This window comes from Chiroxiphia lanceolata, chromosome 3 (assembly GCF_009829145.1).
Source record: "Chiroxiphia lanceolata isolate bChiLan1 chromosome 3, bChiLan1.pri, whole genome shotgun sequence".
Lineage (NCBI taxonomy): Eukaryota > Metazoa > Chordata > Aves > Passeriformes > Pipridae > Chiroxiphia > Chiroxiphia lanceolata.
The window spans coordinates 23,732,683-23,757,680 of NC_045639.1; the positions used below are offsets into that span (position 1 = coordinate 23,732,683).

At 41.5% G+C, this 24,998-nt stretch overlaps 1 protein-coding gene across 1 annotated transcript in view; it reads right to left on the reverse strand.

The window, feature by feature from the left end:
* Positions 1-24,998, reverse strand: part of TRERF1 (transcriptional regulating factor 1) — a 50,372-nt gene that overhangs the window by 3,740 nt on the left and 21,634 nt on the right. The window contains 14 exon segments of the mRNA XM_032681380.1: positions 44-252; positions 746-761; positions 763-932; positions 1,973-2,086; positions 2,915-3,003; positions 7,800-7,875; positions 9,070-9,173; positions 9,887-10,026; positions 10,792-10,852; positions 11,420-11,789; positions 15,145-15,393; positions 16,312-16,462; positions 17,212-17,261; positions 17,863-19,505. Coding sequence (XP_032537271.1) covers positions 44-252; positions 746-761; positions 763-932; positions 1,973-2,086; positions 2,915-3,003; positions 7,800-7,875; positions 9,070-9,173; positions 9,887-10,026; positions 10,792-10,852; positions 11,420-11,789; positions 15,145-15,393; positions 16,312-16,462; positions 17,212-17,261; positions 17,863-19,239 — 3,176 coding nt within the window. The 5' untranslated portion in view covers positions 19,240-19,505.

Below are 24,998 nucleotides of genomic sequence, written 5' to 3' on the forward strand. Positions count from 1 at the left end.
AGGCAAATGCGATGCAATACTGCAGACACTCATATACACTTACTTGCCACACTCCTTGCAAGGAAAAATTGTTGTTGGGTCGGTCTCACCGCTTGTTGTGCTGTGGGCAGGTGAACTCTTGATGGAGCAGTATCCGCTCTGCGTACCAGATTTCTGCTTAGTGCCTGGAATGGTGCATTGTGTTTTTGTCACCTGATTCGTACCTCCATGAACGCGAGCATGGCCATTTAGGGCTTGTCGGGAACTGAACACCTGATGGGGGGTTGTTGGGTGGAGGGAAGAAAAAAAAAAAACCAACAAAAAAATAAACTCCAAGAAATCACAAGACAATACTGGAACAGAAACTGCAGAAAGTAGGATGCTGAATGCATATCACAACAACTGTACACATCTAATATGCATGATCCCACTAAAGAAACGTAGTCATAATAAAACAAAGCAGTGAGCTATCCTATTATTCAGTTGTGTAATGTAATTGGAGCTGTTACCATATAGTAATTCTAACTGATGCATCATCTCAGGATTCAATTTTCTGTACAGATCAAACTGCTTATATTTGGTGAGGTGGGAATTAAAAGTCAAGAATTAAAAGCAGTCAAAATACTTGTAATATCTTTGTAATACAGAGATATTCAGGAGATATCACTGCCCAGGAATAGTCTAAATCCATGATCTCAAAAATCACAATTCACTAGTTTACACGCACCACCCCTCCCCCCTCCTTAAATATACCAAACAGACTCACAGCACCACAGTTGGCATTTACAGATGAAGGAAGATGAAGAAAGTGGAAGACCCTGAAGAGCAGGCAGATCTATGGGTCCAACAAGAGGGATAGCGGGTGGGTCAGGAGACTTTTGCATTTCCCTTTCTTCCTTTCTGTCTTCTTCCATCTCCTCATCTTCCTCTAACACTTCCTCTTCTCCACTTGTCTGAAAAAGACAGTGCACTTAACACATACTAGAAATATGGTCAAAGACAGCACTGGATAGTAGGACATATACTGTCGGGACCCTCAATGTGAGAATCAGCAAACTTCGTTTATTGACAAGTGTTAGCAACTTAATATAGGCCTCGCAATTAGCTCATGCATATTGCAAAAGCCGAGCTCACCATTGGTTCTGGCTCAGATGTTGATCTCACCCCTCACTCCCCTCTCATGTTTACACAGGTGGCTCTTAGTTGCTGTTGCTCCATTCCTGTTTACCATCCAACTAGCAGGCACAAAAACACCGGGGCCTTGGCATGGCCTTGCTGTCTCAGATCTTCCCACGGGCCTAGACAGGCCGTGTTCTATACTCTGACAGCTCGTCCATAGCCTTAGCCATGTCCATATGCCCTCGCCCTGCTAGCCAGTCCTCTACAATATACAATTCTGAACAGCAGGCTTTTTAATCAAGTCTGCTTCCCAGTTTCAGTATTTCCTCCCATCCTGAATGAACTTCTGGTCTTGCTGGAACTACCTCCACTTAACGAATAAGCTATAGCACATGAAGCTTATCTGCAGTGCTCAAAACACCCTCCATCTGTATTATGGAGCTGTAGCTCCAACGATCTACAGATGCCAGGCTGCAGTACTCTCCTGCCATTAGAAAGGCAATGTACACTGCGCTTGTAGCCAAGTTACTTAATAACCAAAAAAAAAAAAATCTAACTCACAAACCACACATCTCAAGTGGCGTTTGTACTAGAATGTTAGAGCAGCTTTAGAAGCAGACATGGGCACAGGCATAATTTAAAGAGGTTTACCTGCTGGACTACTTAGATAATGGACTTTTATCTTGTTACAGTCCAGGAACACAGATCTTGCTGCAGCTGAGGTCACAAAATGTTCATACAGAATATAATTTAGCATTATGTAATAATTTTGCCTGGAAGACACCTATGTCACCTAGTTCAACCTCCTCCTCCTCAACACAGCACAAACAAAAATTATCAAGTGTTAAACTTTCTCATATTCTTTTAGACTTACCAGGCATTCATCTCTTTTTTTCTCTAAACGCGTTCTGTGTTTCCGTCCCAAACGCAAGATTTTCTTCCAGGTATAGTAGTATTCCACACATTGTGCAACTGTCTTAGACTTAACCTGTAGTTGAGTAATACAGAAACAGTCCAATCTCAATTTTTTCCTTTCATTCAACACTATCTGAATATATTCCAAGAGGCTGGCTTTATTACTCAAACATTCAAATGGAGCAAAAAAAAAAAAAAAAAGGCAGTTTGGCTACAACAGGAATGCTCTTGTAGAATAGGTTTTTTCAGGTTTTTTTTTCAGTCAAATTTGTGTTGACTTTTTCAGCTTCAGCAGATTTCTCTGGGATTCTCTAGACTCCAGCCAGAAAATGACTCAGAATATACTTTTGTAGCTCAAGTGTACAATACAATTGAGAAATCTAGGAATTAAGATTTGATTTGCATAAACCCACATGTTTTTCAACATCGGAGCTAAGAAGTAGGGTATTGTGCCCTGAGATGTATACACCTTGCCTTTTCTGCTTTGTGGCAGAACATGAAAATTAAGCCCAAACATGTTCTCTCTTTATTAACAGGTTTCAACCCTTTCTGGCACCAGGCTCCATGCCAGGGACTCGGGTACCTTGTAACAAACTGCCAGAGAACACCAAGATGATAATGGAGAACCACACTTATCCCACACGTAGAATGCCATGATTTGGACTTCAGGTGTGGAAACTTTTACACGTAATAACAAAAGGAACAGTTTTTATTTATTTGTAACTGGTTTTTACTGGTACTTATTGCGTAGGTACGTCCAATGAATAAACCACTCTTGTAACCACTGCTGGCTCTACGCCTGCAATAAGCTGGTCTGACACTGGAGGGAAAACAAAGAGGAACAGAACACAGCAAAAGAAAAAAAAAAAACCAACAACTGACAGAACAGAAATAACCTTACCATTTTCTGTACATATATGAAATCTTTGCTGTAGGTGGACAATGCCTCTTTGAACAGCCTCCTTTCTTGATGCGTCCATTTGTCAGAACCTTAAAAAAAAAGTTAATTCATCATAAATGATAAAAACTCACCACCTTTATGCTCATGTAGCATTTGAAACAAAAACTGGGAAGCCTCAAGCACATGCTACTGATAACTGCTACCCAAATACAAGTATGGGTGTACTGTCTCAGACCTCCAGTCCATCTAACCAGTATTTGGTCTCCAGCAATAATCACAGATGGTTGCCTAGGAAACAGTAAGATCAGGGCAAGCAAACACAATGCCTCTCCCTAATTTTTCTTAACCTCTGACCACTTTTGGTGCAGGGGATTTCCTGAGTCTGGTGCAATGTGCTTATTTAGTAACTACCCTTGTAAGTGCTGAGCCACTCTGCCTTTCAACTGATTGAAATTCTTGCACTCAAAACACCCTTTGCTGAAGAGTTTCACAGATATGTAGATCATCTGCATGAAGAGCCATCTCCTTTTTCTTTGTTTCTTGGCTCCCAGTAGCTTCACTGGATGACCCTTTGTTCTTCAGAAGGATAAAATTAATCCAAACCTGACCATCATCTCCATGCTATTCAAGATTCCATGCCCTTTGTCACTCCCAAACCTTTGATCATTACTGGTGTCCCTCTTTGAACCTTTACAGTACTAAAACATTCCTTATAGAGATGACAGTACCAGAAAGGCACACAGAAGTCCACATATGAGCAACCTTCAGACTTTCACAGTGGCACCATGTTCTCTATTCTCCTAATGTTTGACCTTAGCTTTTGTAAAATACAGAGCTGATACTTTCTTAGACCTAGCATTATAATCCCAAACTGTCATTCTACTTGAGAAGTATCACCACAGAACTCATAATTTCCTGTGTAGGCTTGTATTGTTTATTCCCATATATTCCACTTTACATTTGACTACACAGAAGTTCATCTATCATTTTGTTCTCTAGACAATAACTCTTACAAGATCCTTTTGCAGCTCTTCACTTGCATGGCTTGAGGTAAGACACTTAAAACCTCTGTGACAGGGGTCACAAGTATGTAGAGATTGTAGCAATGTGCAATATGCAAAAAGTATTTTCTGATCATTTAATGGAAGCTGTATATAAAATTTCTAAATATTGTTATTCTGCGTTTGCTCCACCAGCCTAACTGCCCATGAAAATGTGAAATCAACATTTAAATTGAAATGAATTTATGCTTCCTCAGTATTAAACAGAAGGAACACAGGATTGCTCTACTGCATCAAAGCAGTGTTCTGTTTGTTAGGAGTGGGCAGCATTACATATATTAAAGGAAGGATATGCAAGAAGCCATAATGTGGACGCCTCTGAAATGACTTACACTATGAGAAGATTCTACTTTAGCCTGAGAGTTTCTGAAACATCTATAACTTTTATGAAAAGAAATCCCCAATATTTCTGTCAACGTTACCATTCTCCATAGAAATGCTTGCCTCTGCACTGATTTCCATTAACTTGGACTTGACACCACACATGGTATTGAACTCTACAGGTTACTTATGTCTATAAAAAAATATATAGATTTATTAACTACAAATATTTGCTTTTCAGCATCAGCTCCCAAGCTTACAAGTTCAGAGCAGGTATCTCACTGCTCCTTTATATGCTGAAAACTACAAAATTAACTTTTCTGCAGCCTGTTTTATGTAGGCTTTTCCAGCACTGGATATAAGCATGCATTAGTTATTTCCACAGAGATTTACACTTAAAGCTCTCTTAAGCATCTGAGAAAGGCACTGGCTTCAAGCCACAAGTTTAACTTATTCTATTATCATCCGAAGATCTTTCTGCTGACACACTGCCTTTCCATCTTTCCCACCCTGAACCAGTGTCATTCCCTTCTTACACACTTGTCCAGTCGTTTGCATTTACCCTCACTTTGGACAGGGGTAAATGCACTGATTAAATCCAGGGGGCTACTCTATTATGCCAAAACATAATTTTAAAAAGTATAACAACACCATGATTTTTCTAGTCATGCTGCTCTTCTGTCTCTACCCCACCCTCCTAAAAAAATCACAATAAAAATAATAACATAGAATCATTTCCGTGAACTAGTTTTATTGGACACCTTATGGAAGATTTGGGCCTTACAGACTTTCCCCAATAGCTGTGGTATTAGCAGAGACCCTTATAAGATTATGCGGGTTAATTGGAAGTAACCTAATTAATAGAATAAATCCTGTGTAGGAAAAGAAACAGAAGAAAAGCTGTTTTTAACTCTGGTTGCCGGGAAACCACTTTTGCTCTTGTTAGCTTGAGGGAGATATAGAGAACATGCATAGAGAGAGATCTGCAATGCAGCAAAAAAGAATTTTGGGCTTCAGAATAGAGATAAAATTTTAAAGCTGATCTTTATGTTTAGACATTTATTCTGTATTTTCTTTTACCTGCCATATTGTTTTTGCACTGATTAATCGGTAATAAATATCTTCTGCTAATCTGTGCACTTTGGGCTCAACTTGTGGGTTTCAAGGGGGCTACACATACACCTAGGCAGCCCCACTGAGAGGTGGCTCAAATCCACTACATCCAGCATACACTGGTGTCTGATCCACACCCTACTGCAGTACCTACAAAAAGCTTCCAGACTGCTTGAAGTGCCTTATTTCAGAGACCATCTCTCCTGCAGTTCTCACTGCAGAACTTCAGACCTGAGAAATTCCACTGCTCAGATGAGAACAATGCAAGTGTTTGCAGCAGTGATTAAATACATGTTCCCTGAGTCTTCCCTAAAACACCATCCTGACAGATGGCCAAGTGTTAGGACAGAGAGATTAGGGTGTCTGTCCAAGCAGCCCTGGGTCAGCATAACCAGCTCTCTAGGCACACAACAGAAAATCCTCAAGTTTTACAGCTTGCTTCCCTCACAAGCCAACAGGTTTCCAAGGTGAGCTATTTGTTTGTACCCTCATTTGAGGGCAATGTAAGGATGAGTTCGGATATTTCTTGTTTGTGGTATCAGTAATTCTCATGAGTTAGTGCCATGCTCTGTTTCAGTATATTCCAACTTTAAATGTGGGAGGCCCAAGAGCTGTGATTTCCACAAGTCAACCCAAACACATACCACTTGAAGTTATATTAAAGCTATTCATGCACTAGATTGTCAGAAATTCCCAAATGCCTCGAGTGGCTGATTACAACCCCCAAATAAACTGTTATTCAAGAGCTCCTGCATGGTGCTTGAGTGATGCTGTCATATAATATAAGTTGCAATCACACACAAGAGCATTAGAAAGTAATGCTTTGACTTGTTATTTTATGGTTCTTAAATCCAGACTGGTGATATTTTGTTTCATGCTGTGATAAGTACAATCAAACTTTCTTTCCTGCTTAAGAAATGGTGATATGCTGGTGTCCACAGGTCTCAATGCTAGTTAACAAGCATTAGCGTCATCTTATGTTAAAGATTAAAAAACTAGTCTCTCCTGGCTCCTCCCTGAATCCCAATAAAACACTTTCTGAAACTACTGTGAAGTTGTTTCAGTAAAGACTGTTGGTCCTCTGCCACACAGGCAGAAATTTCTTGTCTGCTTTGCTAATTAGATTGTTCACTGAGGAGGAGGTTGCTTGGATATCTCCTCATCTTCCTGCTCTCATGCCTTGAACTGTCTCACACATATGATTTAGCATCATCTCTTCAGACAAGAGACCCTGGTCAAAGTTCCTGGCTGATGTTCTCCTCCATCCACCCACATGTCCGCCCTTTTGACTGCAACAGAGTTGTTATCAAAAGCACTGGGCATCTCCCTCAGATGAAACTCTAAACCTGATGTTCATATTTATTCATTATCATTATGAGCTGCTATCAAATGTGTTTCTGTTCTTGTTCTCAGGCCAAGAGGTTAAGGATTTGCTTCACAATAGATCTCCTGTTACTCGTGAGCCTTTCCAGTGGGCTGCTAGAGCCAGGAAGTAGCTTGCTTCTATAATGATGTCGCACAATGACTGTAACTGGAAATCAGTACATGAGCTTGGACACTGTGATTGACTGACCACCAGAAGACAAACCAGAAGGTTTGTTTCCCATTGAGCCTAAACTGGAGATGAAGTCTTAACTGTCTTATGTAAAACCCTATTTGGTGTCTAAGCAGTTGTTAGCCACTACAAAGCATTAAGGACTAAAAGAGAGGGCTACAGAGGAGAGACATTTGCCATCTATGTTCAGGTGACATGACTTAAGCCCCACGGCTTAACATCACATCGTGTATTTCACGGAGGGCACTTCTGCTTCATCATCCCAATATAGTTCTTGCTATGTCTGTGAAAGAAGTCACCAACCCGGACTTATTTTGGTTAGACCCACACAAAGAGAGGCTCTGTAAGCAGCACTTAGACAGTAGTAGGAGTTACACCACTGCCTCTTCGGAATGATGCTCATGATCATCGTATTCATTGATTGTGCACCATCACCTCAGAGAAGGCAGGCAGATGATGGAAGATGTTTATATACCAGACAATTAAGACCTTACTGATAGTAAATTATAAATTACAAATAGCAGCAGTTTTAAAAGGAGATCACATTTCAGTTTAAGAGAAAAAGAATCACTTGAGGCAGTTTTAAATCCATAGAATTTTACACAGCAACATGGATGCAAATTTTCCGTATTATTTTCAGTCATGTAAAAAACTGCTAAACTTGTGACAAAAGACTCTGGAAATACCCCTCGACACTGTCCACATCACCTCTCCATTAGATGCTGCCATCCCTGCAGCAGACAGCAGAGAGTGCAGTGTGATCCCATGCTCCAGCCTGGCATGCCAGGCTTGGACTCTGTATACCAGCAGACAGAGAGATCACAAGGAAACCTACCGGCGTAGTGGTAATTTGCCAAAGGATGACACTTCAATCTCACTGGCTTTCGCAACAGCAGCTTTTCAAGAGCAACCTAAATGAAAAAGCAGGGAAAAACAGAATTAGCAAATGCAATCGGCTGCTGCATAAAACTGCATTAGAAGACTATTTTGTACAAGGATACGAATTAATTTTCTCTCTTTTTTCTGTCATACAAAATCACATCAAATTACTCACAGCCCATTAACACTGTACCTCATAAAAGAGCATCTAATGTGCACCTGCCTTGCCTTAATTAGCAGAAAACTGGCTATTACTTAGCAACTTCCAGCTCTTCCCTGCCTTCTGCTTGCGACATACAAATATTTTATTGTGTTTGACTTGATAGTGTTAATTGACACTAATATTTAATGGTTGGTTCGACAGCATTAATATAGCATGAAGTCTTTTAGAATACCTGTTTAGGTCAACATCTGTCAGGAATGACAGCCAGTATAGCTAATCCTCCTTCAGAGCAGAGAAATAGATGATTTGTGGATCCCTAAAATTTTTCTCCTGACAATTCAGACCCCTTGTAAAGCAAATTCCACATCCTGACAGTAAGTTCAGTCACCTGACTCAGATCACTCACATACAGCTAACAGAGCCTAAGGAAACTGGGACACAAGCTAAACCCCACTGTATTAGACAATACTGTGAGATCATTCCAGCCCTGTGTTCTGTTGTATTTTGTTTTAAATTGGCTTTCCAGGAACTGGTGCAAGGGCCTTGTCTTTCTCAACATTGGGCAAAATGGATGTTTTGCCCTAGTTAATAACATTCCCATCACTAAACTAATGCAAATATTTGAAATGCATTATTTATATAAGAACTGTGTGCAATTACCTCACAGTTCTGAACAAATAAGTAGATGTGACTGCTGCTACAAAAAAAGGTTTCTTTAAGGGCTAGAGGAGGACTAAGCTCTCTGTGACCAAGTATAAAGCCTGTGAAATATCAGGGCTGGAGCAAGCACAGGAAGACATTCAAAGCTCCAAGGCTACAAACTAAGTAATCTTATCTATATGAAATATACAGTAAACCTTCAGAGAGGCACTGCTTTGAAATTTAAATTTATTAGAGAATAAAGTGAAAAGTCATTCCCCAAAAATGTTACAGGATGTTTAAAGCATCACTGCAAATCAATCAGAAATCTTTTTTATACAACCATATCTAAATCCATTTAATAAAGCATGCTAATTTATCTGCAGAAGAGGATCATATCTCCCCTTTCAGCTTCTTATCTTACCATAATATCTCCTTTCGCTTCAAAGAGAGAGTGCAAAGCGTATTCTGAGTTAGTTCCTCCACCAGGTAACACACTGGAACAGCTCATATTTAAAAGGTCTTCCACTGTCAGAAATAAGTCAACATTTTACTGCTGATACAGTAGCCTGTCAGTCAAACATCCAGAGCCAAAGATTCTGTAACGCTACTCAAAGACCACATAGTTCAGGGCAGCAGCTTCTTCCCTACTCTCTCTCCCCAGCATCTCATCTCCTTGTTTTAGGATAACTCACTGAGGAGAGGATGTAATGGGATTTGCAGAGCACATCCTTGGGACAGGACAAGCTACTACAGATCCAGAGATCTACCTGCGAGGCAGTGACTTGCACATGCCCGTGATGTTGTTGCGCCAAGAACAGCCAGGGTAGAGAAACAGAAATGAACTGTGCTGGAAGCAGGAAAGAACTCTGTTCAGGACAGGTAGAATCCACCAACCCTGTCACATTTCCTCTCAGCTATGGTCACAGGACAGGCCCAGGGGCCATCAGCTGCCTCTGATCTGTGACCTCTGCCCTTACAAGGCAGTTCAGTACCCAACTTCCCAGAACAATCCTTCCCCCTTGGCTGCCAAAAAGCAGCTCATTCAGACTTCACTTTAAATGCCATTATATAATCCTATTACTTTGAACCTGTAACATGTAGTTCTGGTCTTCCTCTGCATTCTCAGCAATTAATATTCTCCTGAATGTTTTGTACAGTACGCACATGAGAAATCAATGTGTATTTCTTCAACAGGCACAGGCTGACATGGGAATTTCTAAACCAGCAAATCATCGTACCTCTTTGTTGGAAGACTTTGTTCTCCAGTTCTGGCCATGGTTTCCAAACCAAAGTAGCCTTGTGCACGTCTTTCTCCATGAGCAATCTGTCCTGCAGCTCAGGAATATCAGCCTGGAACCTGGACCCGATATTGATTCGCCTGTAAAGATGAATAAATACGTAAGTATTCAACTACACGAGGTGCAGAAAAAACAGAATTCACTTTAGTGTTCACTTTATTTCCAACAAAACTTTTATTGCACTCAAGTGGCAGGAAATTGTGTCAGATTGCTTTACGCAATGCTTTATTCCCAGTGGGGTAAGTATTTTGAATACTAGAGAGAACTGATCTCTTGGGGGAAAACAAAAATTTCAATATGCAATTTAAACTGTACTGAGACATCACACCTTAGGGACAACCCAAGCTATCTTATATGCATGACTAGCAAAGAGGCTAGATGTCAGAAACAGCAACTTTCTGTTCCATAGAGAATGGTACTCTTCAGCAGAGAGCAGAAAGAGCCATTACTGCTGAGGGACAATCCTGTTTCCATTTGCCTGGGGAACCTACCACGTAATACCTTTCTAAAGCTCCACTGTAGATATAAAAATATATGTTAAAAACCTAAAGTACTGAATCAGCACATTTTCCTCACAGCCCTCTTCCCAGCCATCACTGGTGTTTCACTTTCAGTGGCTGCCACCAAGCCTCTCCTAGCATTTTTGAGCCATGACACCTAAATTTCCTATAGCCACTTTGCTCCAAACGTCCTCAGCCGCCATCCACAAAAAACTTCAATGAGTCCAGCTCAACATGATTTCACGCAGTTGAACACCACCTGCCCAGTTCAAAACACTTCAGGCCACATGCTCTAGGCTGGAGGTAGTCTATAAAAGCAGTGACAAAAAAAATTGTTTTTCTTACGGTTCAACAGTCTGTTCTCCAGGCCCAGGCGTCACTGGAATGACACTTCCATCAATACTATCTGAAACAGAGATTGGAGTTTGAGTATTGCTGTGTTGCTGTTGATGCACCACCTCCAGGGCTGCACTGACACCTCCCTATTAACATCAACATTACTCCAGTCTATGATGGAAAAATGACCCTTTATTGATATTTAGACAGAAACAGTCTAAATTGTTATAGGTAACAGAAATGTCCAAACTTGCAGAGGTTTCTACTGCTCTGATCATGGGTGATTAGACACCTTTTCTTGCGAAGCACTGAATAAATACTTAAAGTGAACCCCCTGTCTCAAACCAAGTCTTTTTCCTCCACTTCAGAAGGCCCAGATGTAATGAGAGGCATGGTGGTCCTTTTTCGAGGCAGACCACATGGAAAGATCATAGCCTTACTCGCTGATTAGGCTCCTCTATACATTTCATGCCTCAACACTTCCTCTGCAAAATCCAAGGCAAAACTGGGCTTTTCCTGTGATTTAGCAGAAGTGGCCATGCATGTGAGCACACATAAAAATCACCGATGTGATAACACAGGAAGACAGGACAGTGGCATTTCCCTTGTACTGCTGCTCTGTAAAAGTAATACTTACTAGACCGACACAGGAGCACCCGTGGAGTAGGTGTCAGGGGAGTAAGTGGCAGCTGAGTATGTGAGGTGCTGTGAGTTGAAGTGATAACACTGCTGAAGAGACCAGACCCTTGCCGAACTGGACTAAGCATCGGTGGCGGAGTGTAGGGGGGGAGCTCATGTGTCCGGTCTAGCAGATGATCTCCCAGAACACGGGGAGAGCGAAGCTGACTCTGGTACAGAGTGGCACCGGAGTGGGACATGCTGAGGTTGAAAGAAGGAGGAGGTATGAAGAGAGGTTCCGGTCTGTGCCGATACTTCTTCTTATCCTGTAATGGTTTGAAGTTTTCTTCCAATTTTACAGCACTTGGATGAGGTTTTTTGCTAGTTTCCTAAATGAAAACATGTAAAACCTTAGTGTTCAGGCATGCTTAAACGTAGTTTGCACACAATCCCCTACAGATTTGGGCAATGGCCACAGAAAAGCTGTAACCAGCATGCAGTTATTCAGGTATCACCATAATAACCCTGGCCAATACAGTATCTGGTGCTACACAGAAACCTCAAGGGAGTGAGAAAAACCAGGATAAATTAACCTCCACCTCTGTCAGCCAGCCCTCTGGGTCAAGGCAGGGCTCAGCCACAGGGACAGACACAGAAAGGCTGCTGCCAGCTTTTGAAAGTGCTGGGAACGGCTCTCCCAGACTACGAGTCACCCACGCCCTTCTTCAACTCTACCCAGGCACCCTGGGCACTTCTACTTGCACTGAGCACACACACAGGCTGTTGGGAGATACTTCATGGGAGTCACTGTTTATTAGAAACTTTATATGAGAGCTTTTTCAATGCATGCATTTAGTTTGACCAGGAAGGACACATGAGCTCAGTGAAATTACTGCAGTACTCAGCAGCAGGAAAGGAAGAAAAATGTAATAAATTCAAATTCTTTGCCTCTTATCACTACATTCCCATCGGCTTGATTACAGTCCAGCTGCAACAAATCTTGAACTTAACTGTCTCCTTTTTCCTTGGAAAAAAAAAGGGTAGTAGATGACCATTTGGGAAATTCACACACTGTAACATGCACGGATTTCTAGAATTTGAATGTTAAAAATCATTTAATAACATTTAGAGTACAGAGAAGCAGAAGGCACAGAATCTGTGCAAATCTGGAATCTGGATTTCTGTGGGGTGGGGATGAGGTGGGAAGAAAGAGGTTCTCAGTTTGTGCTTTAAGAACACAGAATTAAATGTACTGCTCTTAGGTGTTCAGATTGTAAGTCATCTTTAGGATAAATCTGGGAAGTAGAATAAAATTTCTGACTGACGGGGTTACTCCATAATGTCTGCATCATCTGGTAAATTCTACTACTACATGAAGCAAATTACTGCAGTGTATGTTTAAACAACATACATCTTTACACCATGGGTGGTTCTTGTGAATCACGTTCACCCAATAAAAATCATGTTAAACAAGCATTAGCACTGTCACCCTTTATCCCTAATGTTAATAAGTTCCAGCTTGAGGAAATGTTTTTGATTACAGAGGTCCTGTCCTCTCTGTTAGATCATGGCTGTATCCTCTCCAACAGCTGTTGACATTTTTTCTCTGTGAAAAAAAATTAACTTTTGGAAGAGTTTTGCTTTTGCATGGAAGAAAATGCAGCCTTACAGAGGATTTTCTTGATAATGGACAGTGAAAATTACCTGAAAGAATAGATATAGTCCATCAGGATGGTGAACATTTAATGTTCAAAAAGGAGAAAGGAGAAAAAATCCAAACAACCCAAAACCTAATAAAGATACCTAGAGAGCCAGATCCAAGTCTTTGATTAAGGGCTCATTTGGTACTCCTTTCTCACTAGTGTAAAGCAAACCAGCCAACCAAGACAACATCTTAGAAGTCCTAAATACCTCCACCACCTCCACGGCTTCACCTACAGTACACCTTAACTGCAGTGGGGCTACGCCAACACTGCTTTCAAAAAAGATCACACTGAATAGTAAAGGAGATAGTGGCGTCCATGGGCTCTTGATTAAAAATCACCCCGCTACTTTTCTGAAGCTTGAGGAACTGATTCCTATTATCCAAGACAGAATGCATCCTTGTGGGCCCTGCTGCCACATCTTGACAGATCCACTCTGGGTAGATCCTCATGGATCTCCTTTAACTGCTAGCTTCAGCTCATCATCCTACAGCCTTGCTGAATATTTAGGTACTTTCTGCTGTTTGATTCCATCAGCTTTGTGGGAGCTTTTCTGGACAGCTCAGAGCACGGTATAAATAAATGCAACACAGCTTCAGTTCTTTGGTATTAGGAAAAAAACCCTCTCCAATGGCACAAAATCTTTTTAAAGAAGAAGAGGGAAACTGTAGATCTTTTGATCATTCAATGTTTCCAATGCTACTGCTTATATAAAAGATAGGGTCCAGAGAGGAAACTGCATGAATTTCGTTTGCTTGGGCAATAACAAAGACTACAAGCATCATTTTGAGGGAATGAATGCGCATTTAGCCAAACAGTGGCAGATTTAATCAGTCACTTTACATACACTGCAGAAATACACAAGCCCAAGCCACCTACTCTGATGTCTCTAGAGAAGATCTCCCACTCAGAGCTCAAGGATTCAGAAAAGACTGTCCCTATTCTTTAGAGGAACTAGAAATAGAAATGAAAAATTGTACTGCTGAGTTACTAAGTATTGTGAAATGCTGGCTTTCCCAGTAAAGTGGAAGTTTGTGTGTAAAACCTCTGCTTGAAAGGACGAGAGAAAAGATTTTATATACATTTAAAATTAGTGTGAATGTCTGAATGAAAGGTTGGGGGGGTGATAAATACATGGAATATTTTAAGGAGTCGCCTATGATGGTATATGCTGTCCCCTTGTTTGGCCATCAGCCTCGCATGGAGTAGGAAAAGAAAAAATATCACAAGAATATTTCTCTGCATTGTACAGATAATACCATACAGTACTTATACTCCCCAGTAATCCCTTATCATGTCTGCCAACATGGATTTGAAGGAACAAGCAGAATCTGTTCCTACACTGGAATATGAAATAAATACTGCTTGCTCCAGGACTCTTTCAGGAAAACAATAAAGAGCATTTTCACATCTCATTCAAGTACTCATCAATTCCTTGTGCTGCCTGACAATTTCAGTTTTACGAGCGAAATGAAAGCACTAAGCATAGCTATTTTTTCTGTATCAGAACTCTCAGTGATTAACCCTTCGAGCTGATGCATGCAGAGGGAAAGGGAAAAATTACTTCACTGCAAAACTCCAAGTCGACAAGCTTCATACTGGCTTGGAGCACCCACTCTAAGCACTGCACTATCTTCAGCTGAAATGAGCAGCACACATATCTGACTTTAAAGAACAGGAAGAAATAAAACTGCTGAATTTAAGCAATAACATAACAATGAAGCAGCCTGAAAAGGAAAAAACAAAACCAGTAAAAAGATAGTAAATCCCTTTGTTCTAGTGGGATAAAATAATATCACATTCTGATTTCAAATTACTTATTTTCAACTGAGATCTTGATTCCTCAGCAAAGGGAAAATAAGTATTTCCAAATCATGGAGGAAGACATGCCGTGATGCTACAAGACTTTTTTTTGTTTATTAGGAATCAGAAAGAGTCCAGAAAATATTTTAAAACACAGATGTTTTAGAAAACAGCGGCACTATAAGCAAAGGGATTTAACAAGCACAGGACAGTTAGTGGCAAGAAACACAGCACTCACAGAGGATGAGCAGGGGTTGGCCACTTTTGGACTGCATGGTGGAGAGTAAGTCATCTTCACGAGAACGGGCATCTCGTCATCTGACACAGAGTTGGTAGGCTTGTCTGTGACTGTGGCAGCGCTGGCAGAGGGCTGCGTGCTGGGCTCAGGTGACAGAAGCTTTACAGGGACAGACACTGGCATGACGATGGGCGCGAGGCTATCCACCTCTTTAGGCAGCGGCTGCTGTGGTGGTTTCTCTCCTTCATCCTGTACAGACAATTAAAGGCTTTCAGCCCGAGTGAGGGAGCGCTGCTTCTGGATCGATACGCTACACAATGTATGCACCGTGGCTGGAAAGAAGTGGCCAGGGTTACAAAACACACACCAGCATTCCTTCCTGGGACTCTTTATTTGCCTTCAATGATGTTGGCAGATTACTTATGATTCCTGCACAGGATTCGGCCTTGGTGACAAATAATCACCTGAAACATCCTTACAAGATAACTTGCAGGAGGGCAGATAAACACATCTCTTTATATCACTACAAACACAGAATTCTCCATTACTCACCTAAAAACAAAGACACAAACTGTAACTTTGGTAGCTTTTTACCTTCCTATGGTATTCCTTGTTAGGAGAGAATTTCTAAAATATCAGGATAGAGAACGACCAACTGACTGTTATGCAGAACAACTCAAACATGTTTTTGGTTTGGCATTTGTTGATACCTATAGAACTAAAACACTTCGGAAGAAAGCTGTCAAAGACTCAAAAATTCTGCTCCTTCAGTTAAAGCCTGGGAAGGCTTCCAATAAATATCCCTTAGTCATCCAAGTAGTTCAAATAAAAATAAGGAAGACTTGATGTTCCTGGTATTTCTAATATAATAAACAAACATGCAGGGGAAAAAAATTAGACACTCCTGACATGACTTTGTAGGGTGTTTCTGTAATGTGCAGAGAAGAGAGAAGGACAAACACTGATTTATCCTCTACCACTGCCTCTGACTTTAAAACAAGACTTCTGGCCTATAACCTAACAGAATTATGTGCGTTTCTACTTACACAGGGTATGACATAACAAAACAGCGATGAGAAGAACAAGTTTTGACAGCAAAGCAAAGCATGGCAAAGCAAGCAAACACAAAAGGAGAGTGCCAAATACTGAAGTAAAATGGACTGATACCTGTTTGAAGTTAGGAGATGCTCTTACTCCTCCGTGTGACCTCATGTGACCATTTAGAGCAGGCAAACTCTTAAACTCCTTCAAGCATATTGAACACATTAGCTTGTTCTTTGCATCAGCTCTCTCAGGAAGTGTTTCTCTGTTCTGGCCACTACATTTGTTTTCATTTTTTTAAGCATGGAGCAGAAGAAAAAACATTAATTTGGTATGTTTCCTTTGTTGCAGAGGAAGCTTTTTTAGTAAAGGAGCTAAATGAAATTTTACAGCTAGATGGCTAAGAAGTCATAGTTAAGCATGTGGTGACTGCTGTGGAATACATGGCCAATAACCTAGATGAGCTGCTCCCAAGATGGGGAGAAGGGAAGTTTCGAGTAGGATGTGCTCATCAAAATGTGGGTCTCAATACAGAAAAGTCTGAGAACCCATGAGATCTATCATGACAGGCCTACGTTTTCCCCCCTCATGACACCAATTAACAAGTCCTTGGACACAATGCCTCTAATTTATGGTACACAACCATGTTCATTGTCAACCTCAACCTTCAGAGATGAGACCTTAAGGAAAAAATAGAAGATCTCTGCTGCCAAAGTTACAAATCCAAACCACACACCATTCCTTCACTTATAAATGCAACACAGAGCAAACTGCTCCCCTGCTTTTGGGGTTTTTTTAGTTTCCTTCCCATACCTCCCCTTTTTTTTTTTTATTTATTTGATTTTATTGTGGAACGGGGATACTGGAAATCACACAAACTTAAAATCACAAACCACAAAACTAAAGACGTTTCTAGGAGAGCAACAATTATTACCTACCCAGACTGCATTATTTTCCCTCTAAACTGCAGAACTTTGCATTTCTCATATTTAAATTAAAAAGACCAAAAAAAATTTTTAAAAATACCTTTGTTCTGGGGACAGCTGCTGCAGTCTGCCTTCTGACAGTTGCACCTGCTATCAAAGGAGGAGAAAGGAAAATAAGGGAAAAAGGAGAAAATAATTTTTCAGGAAATATTAATGCATAAATGAAGAGCCTTACAGCACTAAGTTTGCATTTTGTGTATGATTTTACGGATATTAAAAGCCTCTGAGAGGCTGACATCAAATCAGTGCCCCTGTGAGCATAGCTAGTGCAAGTTTTCTTCCATTCACCTGTTGTTTGAAGCCTTTGTTCTGACCCAGAAGCACTACTTTCATAAACAGGGAGTTTACTAACTGCTCCTGAACAACTGAGCCTGCAGGTGTTGAAAAAATCAGCAAGAACGCTTTGTTGTCACTGGGTCCCTCCCCCCCAGAAACTGAGGCAGACCTTCCCAAAGCCTCTCAGAAGGAAAGCAGCAGTGCCACAGCAGTAGTTCTGTGCTGCTGCCAGCCTGGCCCAGAGTCAGCCCGGAGGTGTAGACAGAAGCCTGTTAATGCAGTTTCCCAAAACATCCCAGAGATGCCCACCACTCACATCCTAACCTTCTAACTCTCCTGAAGCCATATGGTTTCCACACCTTGCTACTCTTCTGCAAACAGGTTTGGGTGAGCATGGATCTGAAATACTACTTACCTGAGGCCATGTGGTGCTGGGAGAGTCTTGTTGAGAGCTTTTGTTGTTCAGATGAACTCCCAAGGGTGGCAAAAGTGTTCGATGAGGGATGGCATTACCTACAGAATTTACCTCCTGCCGTGCAGGATCCTCCGTGGTCTCTGGTGGAGTGAGGCCAACGTGGGAGTTCAGAGGTGGCACTCTGCTCTTGCTCTGGTATTGCTTCTGCTGATCTTGCTGCTGCTGCTGCTGCAGTAAACTCTGTGGGTACAAGTGCCTGTACTGTTCATGGGGATCTTGGAAGCAATACTGAGGCACTGCTCCCAACTGGATAAGCTGCACAGGATGACTGGGATCCTGAGAGTACTGGTGTGGTTCATGCATAGTCTTTGGATCAGGTTCTCTGTGATACGGAGGAAGTGGCAATTGCATCTGCTGCTGCTGTTGCTGTAACTGCTGCATGACAGGCTGTGTTTGGTAATACTGAGCGATTTGCACTGGACACTGCCGCTGCTGCCGAGCTGGCTGCTGCTGCTGGATCTCCTGGATCGAGAGCCGCTGGTGTCCCTGCTGTGGCTGAGCGTAGTACTGAGGCTGCTGCAAGTGCTGCATCTGCTGTGGTAAGAGCTGCTGGGACTGCATTTGTGGAATGTGTGTCTGTCCCTGCTGAAATGCAGAATGCATCTGCATTTGTGATAAGTGCTGCTGGTAGTCGTAGTACAACTGTTGGTGCTGCATGACTTGCATTTGTTGCTTTTGCTGTGTGCTTGCAAAATTCTGTTGTGTTTGCTGTGGCACTGGTTGATATCTTTGTACAGTGGAAGTTACAGGCTGCTGCTCAACCGCTGGCTTCTGGGACAGCAGCTGCCTGAGTGCGCTGTCACCAGAATTATCCACCATCGAAGACTCGGTGTGCAAAACCTGAGCCATGTTGTTGACTTGAATTCTAAGATTTTGGTTAGCAAATACTTGCGTAAAGGAGTCCAATTTATGCAGGACCCCACTGGTAATTTTTTGCGATCGATTTTCACTGGGTTGAGAGTAAGAATATTGGTATCCATCATGAGAGTCCCCCTGCCCAAGGGGGCTCCAGACTGCGCTTTGATTATTCAAATTGTTCCTTGCTGGGACATGGTTTCCTGAGCCAGAATGTGTCCAGCTGGTTTGTCTAGACGTATGCATTGAACCAAGGCTTTTTGAACCTACAGGCAAAGCTATACTGTCCCGTGAATCTTGGGGAAACTGAGGGGAAAGGGGGGATGCCTGGGGAGCATCCATAACAGACGTCCCATAGCTATGATTTAGAGATGGAAGGGAGTTCATTTGGTGTTGTTCGTAGTACAAGTTCTCATTGTTGTTGGCAGTATGGTTAGTTTTATACAATTGCTGGTCCCCCATTTTTGGTCACTTCTGTTCCAAACTTACAGGCACGCAAACCATTGAAATCTCTATGAACCCTGAGATAGCTGAGTGAGGGGAAGGGAGGGAGGGGAGAAGAAGTTAGAATTACTTATAATTCAGCATGTCCATGTGCATCACAAGGACTAAAATCTCCTCCAGTCTGTCAGTAATTCCAACCTCAGACTCGACGTTGCTTCACATCTTCAATAAGTGGACCACAGCACAAATCCTACACAGATCAGTAAGTTCAGTGTGCCAAGCACCTGTGGAGTAAATGAAAGACAAGGTAAATGCTGACTCTCTGCATAAACTGTTATTATTATTGCCTCAGAGGAAACTCTAAAATCTTCTAATTTGAAATCCATAATCAGATGCAAAATTGTAACAGCTGGGCTATTTCAGAGCAGTTAGACTACTTCATCTCATCCCGTTATCCGGTCTCTTCTCTAGTGCTCCAATAAAATCATTCTGCCAAACCAATAAAAGCTTACTCTTCAAAACTGTCTTCTCCCCTAAATTATATGAACATTCAAGCATTGTAAGCTTGCCACAATCCTGCACCCTCATGACTAATTTTAGTCAGACAGTTGACTATCAAGCCAAGTCACAGGCTCACAGAATGGCTGAGGTTGGAAGAGACCTCTGTAGATCACTGGTTCAATGCCCTGCTAAAGCAGGTTCAACTGTGCATATCTTCAGAGGAGGAGACTCCACAACCTCTCTGTGTGGCCTTTTACAGTGCTCTGACACCCTCCAAGTAAAGATGGACGTATCATAACTAAGATGGAATTTCCCATGTTTCCGTTTGTGCCCGCTGTCCCTTGTCGCTGGCCACCACTGAAAAGAGTCTGGTTCCATCCTCTTGACACCTGCCCTTAAGAAATTTGTATTTATTGATAAGATCCCCTCTCTGTTTTCTCTTCTCCAGGCTAAACAGACTGGAGCTGAACAGTCTCTCCTCATAAGAGATGCTCCAATCCCCTAATCATCTTCATAGCCCTCTGCTGAACCCTCTCCAGCGGTCATCGTTTTTGAACTGAAGAGCACAGCACTTCATTTGAGACCTAACTAGGGCAGAGTAGAGGGGCAGAATCACCTCCCTTGACCTGCTGTCAATGCTCTTCCTAACACCCCCCAGGATATCATTGGCCTTGTTGTCCACAGGGGCACACTGCTGCCTGAGGGACAGTTTGTTGTCCACCAGGACCCCCAGGTCCTTCTCCACAGAGCTGCTTTCCATCAGGTTGGCCCCCAGCTGGTACCAATACATAGGGTTATTCCTCCCCAGGTGCAGGACCCTACACTTGCCTTCACTGAACTTCATTAAGGTCCTCTCCACCCAACTCTCTAGCCTGTCCAAGTCTTGCTGAATGGCAGCACAGGCTTCTGGCATATCAGACACTCCTCCCATTTTTGTATCATCATGTACATTCTGTCCCTTCATCCAGGTCACTGATGAGCAAGCTGAACAAGACTGGACCTGGTACTGACCCCCAGGGAACACCACTAGCAATAGGCCTCCAACCAGACTGCATCACTGACCACAGCTCTGAGATCAGCCATTCAGTCCTCTTTCTACCTCACTGTCCACTCATCTAACGCACACTTCCTGAGCTTGCCTATGAGGATGTTATGAGAGACAGTGTTAAAAGCCTTGCTGAAGTCTGGATAGGCAACGTCCACTGCTCTCCCCTCATCCATCCACAGCCAGACATTCCATCATAGGAGGCTATCAGACTGGTCAAGTGGTATTTCCCTTGGTGAATCCATGTTGACTATTAATAATAATAGTAATAATATAATTAATAGTAATAATAATGATAATCTTCTTTTCCTCCACATCCCTAGAGATGACATCCAGGATAAGCTGTTTCATCATCTGTCCAGGGATAGATAGAGGTGAGGCTGACTGGCCTGTAGTATATATGCTAAGACCAAACCAGTCAATGGAAATCTTTTCACTCCTCTTACACTGAGAGTGCTGAACTCCCAGCTTCTGTTCTACCCTTTCACATGCATCCTTTTATAATTTTTACTGTATAAACTGTAACTCAAAGTAACATTTTACAGATATCTGTTTTCAATAAATAAAAAATACATAAGCACATTATAGGGTTGTTTGACTATTCCACAATATGATGCAATCACTGTGTCTACAATCACACTTATGCACAGAAGTACAATATGTTTATGCACTCATAAATACATTTTAACATAAAAGCTGATTCTGAAGTTTAACAAGAGCATAAAAATATTAGACCAAAACCTTAACTCTGCCTCCCTCACATCTGATTTTCTAAATGTAATGCTCTCCACCAAAGACTCCTGCATACTGACGTCCTTACCTTTTTAAACTTAGGAGAATCCACGATTTAGATGGATAAATGTGAAGTCACTGATGGAGAAAATTTTAACCATTGCCAGATGCATATTAAGGAGAGTTTGTGCTAGCAACAGCAAATAAGGGTAATGCATAGCTGTAGGCAGAGAAAAACCTTTTCCGTTCTAGCATAATGTATGACAGAAAACCATAGCTCCCAATGAGGAGGGCTTGCAATGTGTACAGTTTGTGTAAACCATCTGCAACCATCAGTATGTAACATTTTCATGAGACAAATAATAGTTGAGATTAACTGCACATTTATTTCCCCTTTCCAGAAATATACATTGCTTCAGAGTTTCTCCGAACACACTCCCTTCCAGATTTTTATAGACGAACAATTAAAGAAGATAGGAGTCAACAACGAATAGTCAGGCTGCCAACAGGATTTTTCATCCACAACACAACTTCAAAGACTTCCTATTAAAAATTATGAAGGGCAACTAAACAAACCTTCCACAAAACATTAAAAAGGCATAAAAATAAACACTGTGTGATATTTCATACTGAAAGGCCATCAACGTTTAGAGGAAGAGGGGGAACATGCAACTCGTTTTATGCCTGCCAAGTTAAGAAAGCTCAATTGAGATGGTCTGAACACATCTTCTCATAAATACTGGATCTCTAGGTAGTAGACTTTTTGTATAGGAGCTATGTCCCATATTACCTCTTAACAGATCTGTAATTTACACCAAGTCCTTGGTTTTGACCCTTCTTCTTGAAGTTTGAAGTTACAAATATTAGTCAAAGGACAAGAAATAACAGTGATACAAACCAGTGAGGGTTTTAATTGTCTCCAGGAGACAGTTAAAAGACCACAAGAATTCCAAGAGTAAGGACAGTCAGAGACTTATTCTTAAGGGAGCAAACAACAAGATTTTGTTACAAAAACTAATCAAGTGGCTGACCAGACCCCTGGCCCGTTCTCTTCCCACAGGCAGGAGCACCATGATGGCAGATGCTACCGACTGTACCAGCAGCCATAGGCAGTGTTGTAGTCACCACAGAAAATGCCATCCCTTGGGCACCCACCAAATTCCACTTACTGCACCCTTTCACCTGGGGGCTACCTGTCACAGTTCTTAGGATACTGGAAAGCAGTCAAGAAGTTTTATAACCGATTCATTAGCACAAACACCACCTCTCTTCCCCTCTCTCAGAATCAAAAAAGAAAAAAAAAAAATGCTCAAAGAAATTTCCTGTCCAGTAGCTCTAGCATCCGCAACTCAGCTCTGGTTTGGGAGTTGGGACATAGTGCTGTGTGTTAGGTGGATTACAGTTATACATCACAGTTATACAGAAACATTTGTAAAAATTTGAAAAATAATATAGAATATTATATTAAAATACCAATCAAATCACAAAAAGACTGGGAAGTTTAGTCACTATGAGAACCACATTTGAAAAAATTTGCATTGTTTTCAAACACCCATTCTCCCCCTCCTAAAAAAAAAAAAAGAAAAAAAAAAGAAGAAAAAAGAAAGATGAAAACATTCCTTTCAAATGCATCACTGATCTAGAAGGAGAAAATGCAAAGGTTTAAAAAGCATTGTTATTCTACATTCATGAAGCAGGAAAAAAAACCATACAGGCATGTTAATAGAAGCATAATCAGTAATAAACCAGTCCCTTAGATACCAAATATTTTTTTAGTTCTCGAACAGGCTTGATGCTGTATACAGTGAGAATTTGCTATCAGTTTTAACAGAATGCTAACAATATACATTTCTTCTTGGATACCCATGAGAGTATATGAGTGCTGCATACAATATCTTCAAGGCTTTAGGGCCACCAAAGTCTCTGGCCAACTGAGAAGCCATTGGCAGCACTCTGACTTCCATTTCTTTCACTGACAGGAAGAAAAGGGTGCTTTTTCTCCTTTTTGTTTGGCAGTGGTGCCTAAACACCCATCATTGCCATTTATCACAAGTCTGTCTACTAAATAGTTAAATCAAACAACTAAAAGCAGCAGGAAGTTTACAGAAACAATGGTTCTGCAGTTCTATGTTTCTTCTCTTCCTAACAGTCATTTATGCTACTTAACCTACTACATTTCTGACATAACAGATATATCCCAATTATGCAATCATTACAAAGAAACATGAAAACAAATGCAAACGGACAGAAACATTTCTGTAGACTGCCCAGAAAGAGAAATACCCTACTTAAGTTTATGGATGAAATCTGGACTCAAGCTAATGGGAATTCAATTGATTTCAACAGAGACGAGGTTTTGCTCCAACTCTTTTCTCATCATTTCAGCAAGGTCCCCTGCAACTTGTACAACTCCAGTCTCCAAACTAAAAGCCACAGATACACCAAGATGGCTGAAATGTCTTTACACACTCCAGCGTCAAACACAAGCATCTAAAGGGCAATACAATTACTCCTGGAAGTATGTAATAACTTCATTCTGGTAAACATGAAATGGAAGAAAATTCCAACATTATCAGTCTTCAATAAAGGTGATTCTATTTTTCTCCTTTGTAAACTATTCACTGGAGAGCCAGAAGAAGCTGTGGAGTTCCCAGCACAGGATGGACACTAACTATTGGAGTGAGTCCAGAGAAGGTGATGACAGAGATGGAGCACCTCTCCTGTGAGGAAAGGCTAAGAGAACTAGGATTGTTCAGTCTAGAAAAGAGAAGGCTTTGGGGTGACATAATTGTGGCCTTCCAGTACTTGAAGAGAGCCTATGGAAAGAGACTATTTACAAGACCTTGTAGTGACAGGACAAGGGGGAATGGTTTTAAACTGAGGGAGAGCAGGTTTACATTAGATATTAAGAAAAACTTCTTTGCTGTGAGGGTGGTGAGACACTGGAACAGGCTGACCAGAGAAGCTGTGGATGCCCTATTCCTGGAAGCGTTTAAGGCCCTGTTGGATGGAGCTTTGAGCAACCTGGTCTAGTGAAGGGTGTTCTATCCACGGCAGAGTAGTTGGAACTAGATGATCTTAAAGTGCCTTCCAACCCAGGCCATTCTATGAACTTAGAGAAGACAACAGGCAGCGAAACATCAATAAGATGGTAGTTATAAAAGAAAACACTCCCAAGCTCCATCACACACCACAGAAGCCAAAACCTGTAGAATTTTTCAAATTGAGTAAATAACAGATCAAACCACAGTCACGCAATCGAACTGCCTAAATTCACATGAATTTCAGAACAAGGCATCCACTCCAAATAAGTCACTGCATGAAAGTTGGGGTGGGTGTGGGCTGCAAAACCAGCCAGAGCCAGTTTCAGAACTGAGTTAATGGCGAGGGATGACAAAAGACTGTACAAGAGCAGATGCTGAAGGAAGCAGACTCATTAAAAGGCTGTAAAGTTATTATAGCACTGCACTGATCTAACCAATCTCGGTAGGCTGCATGG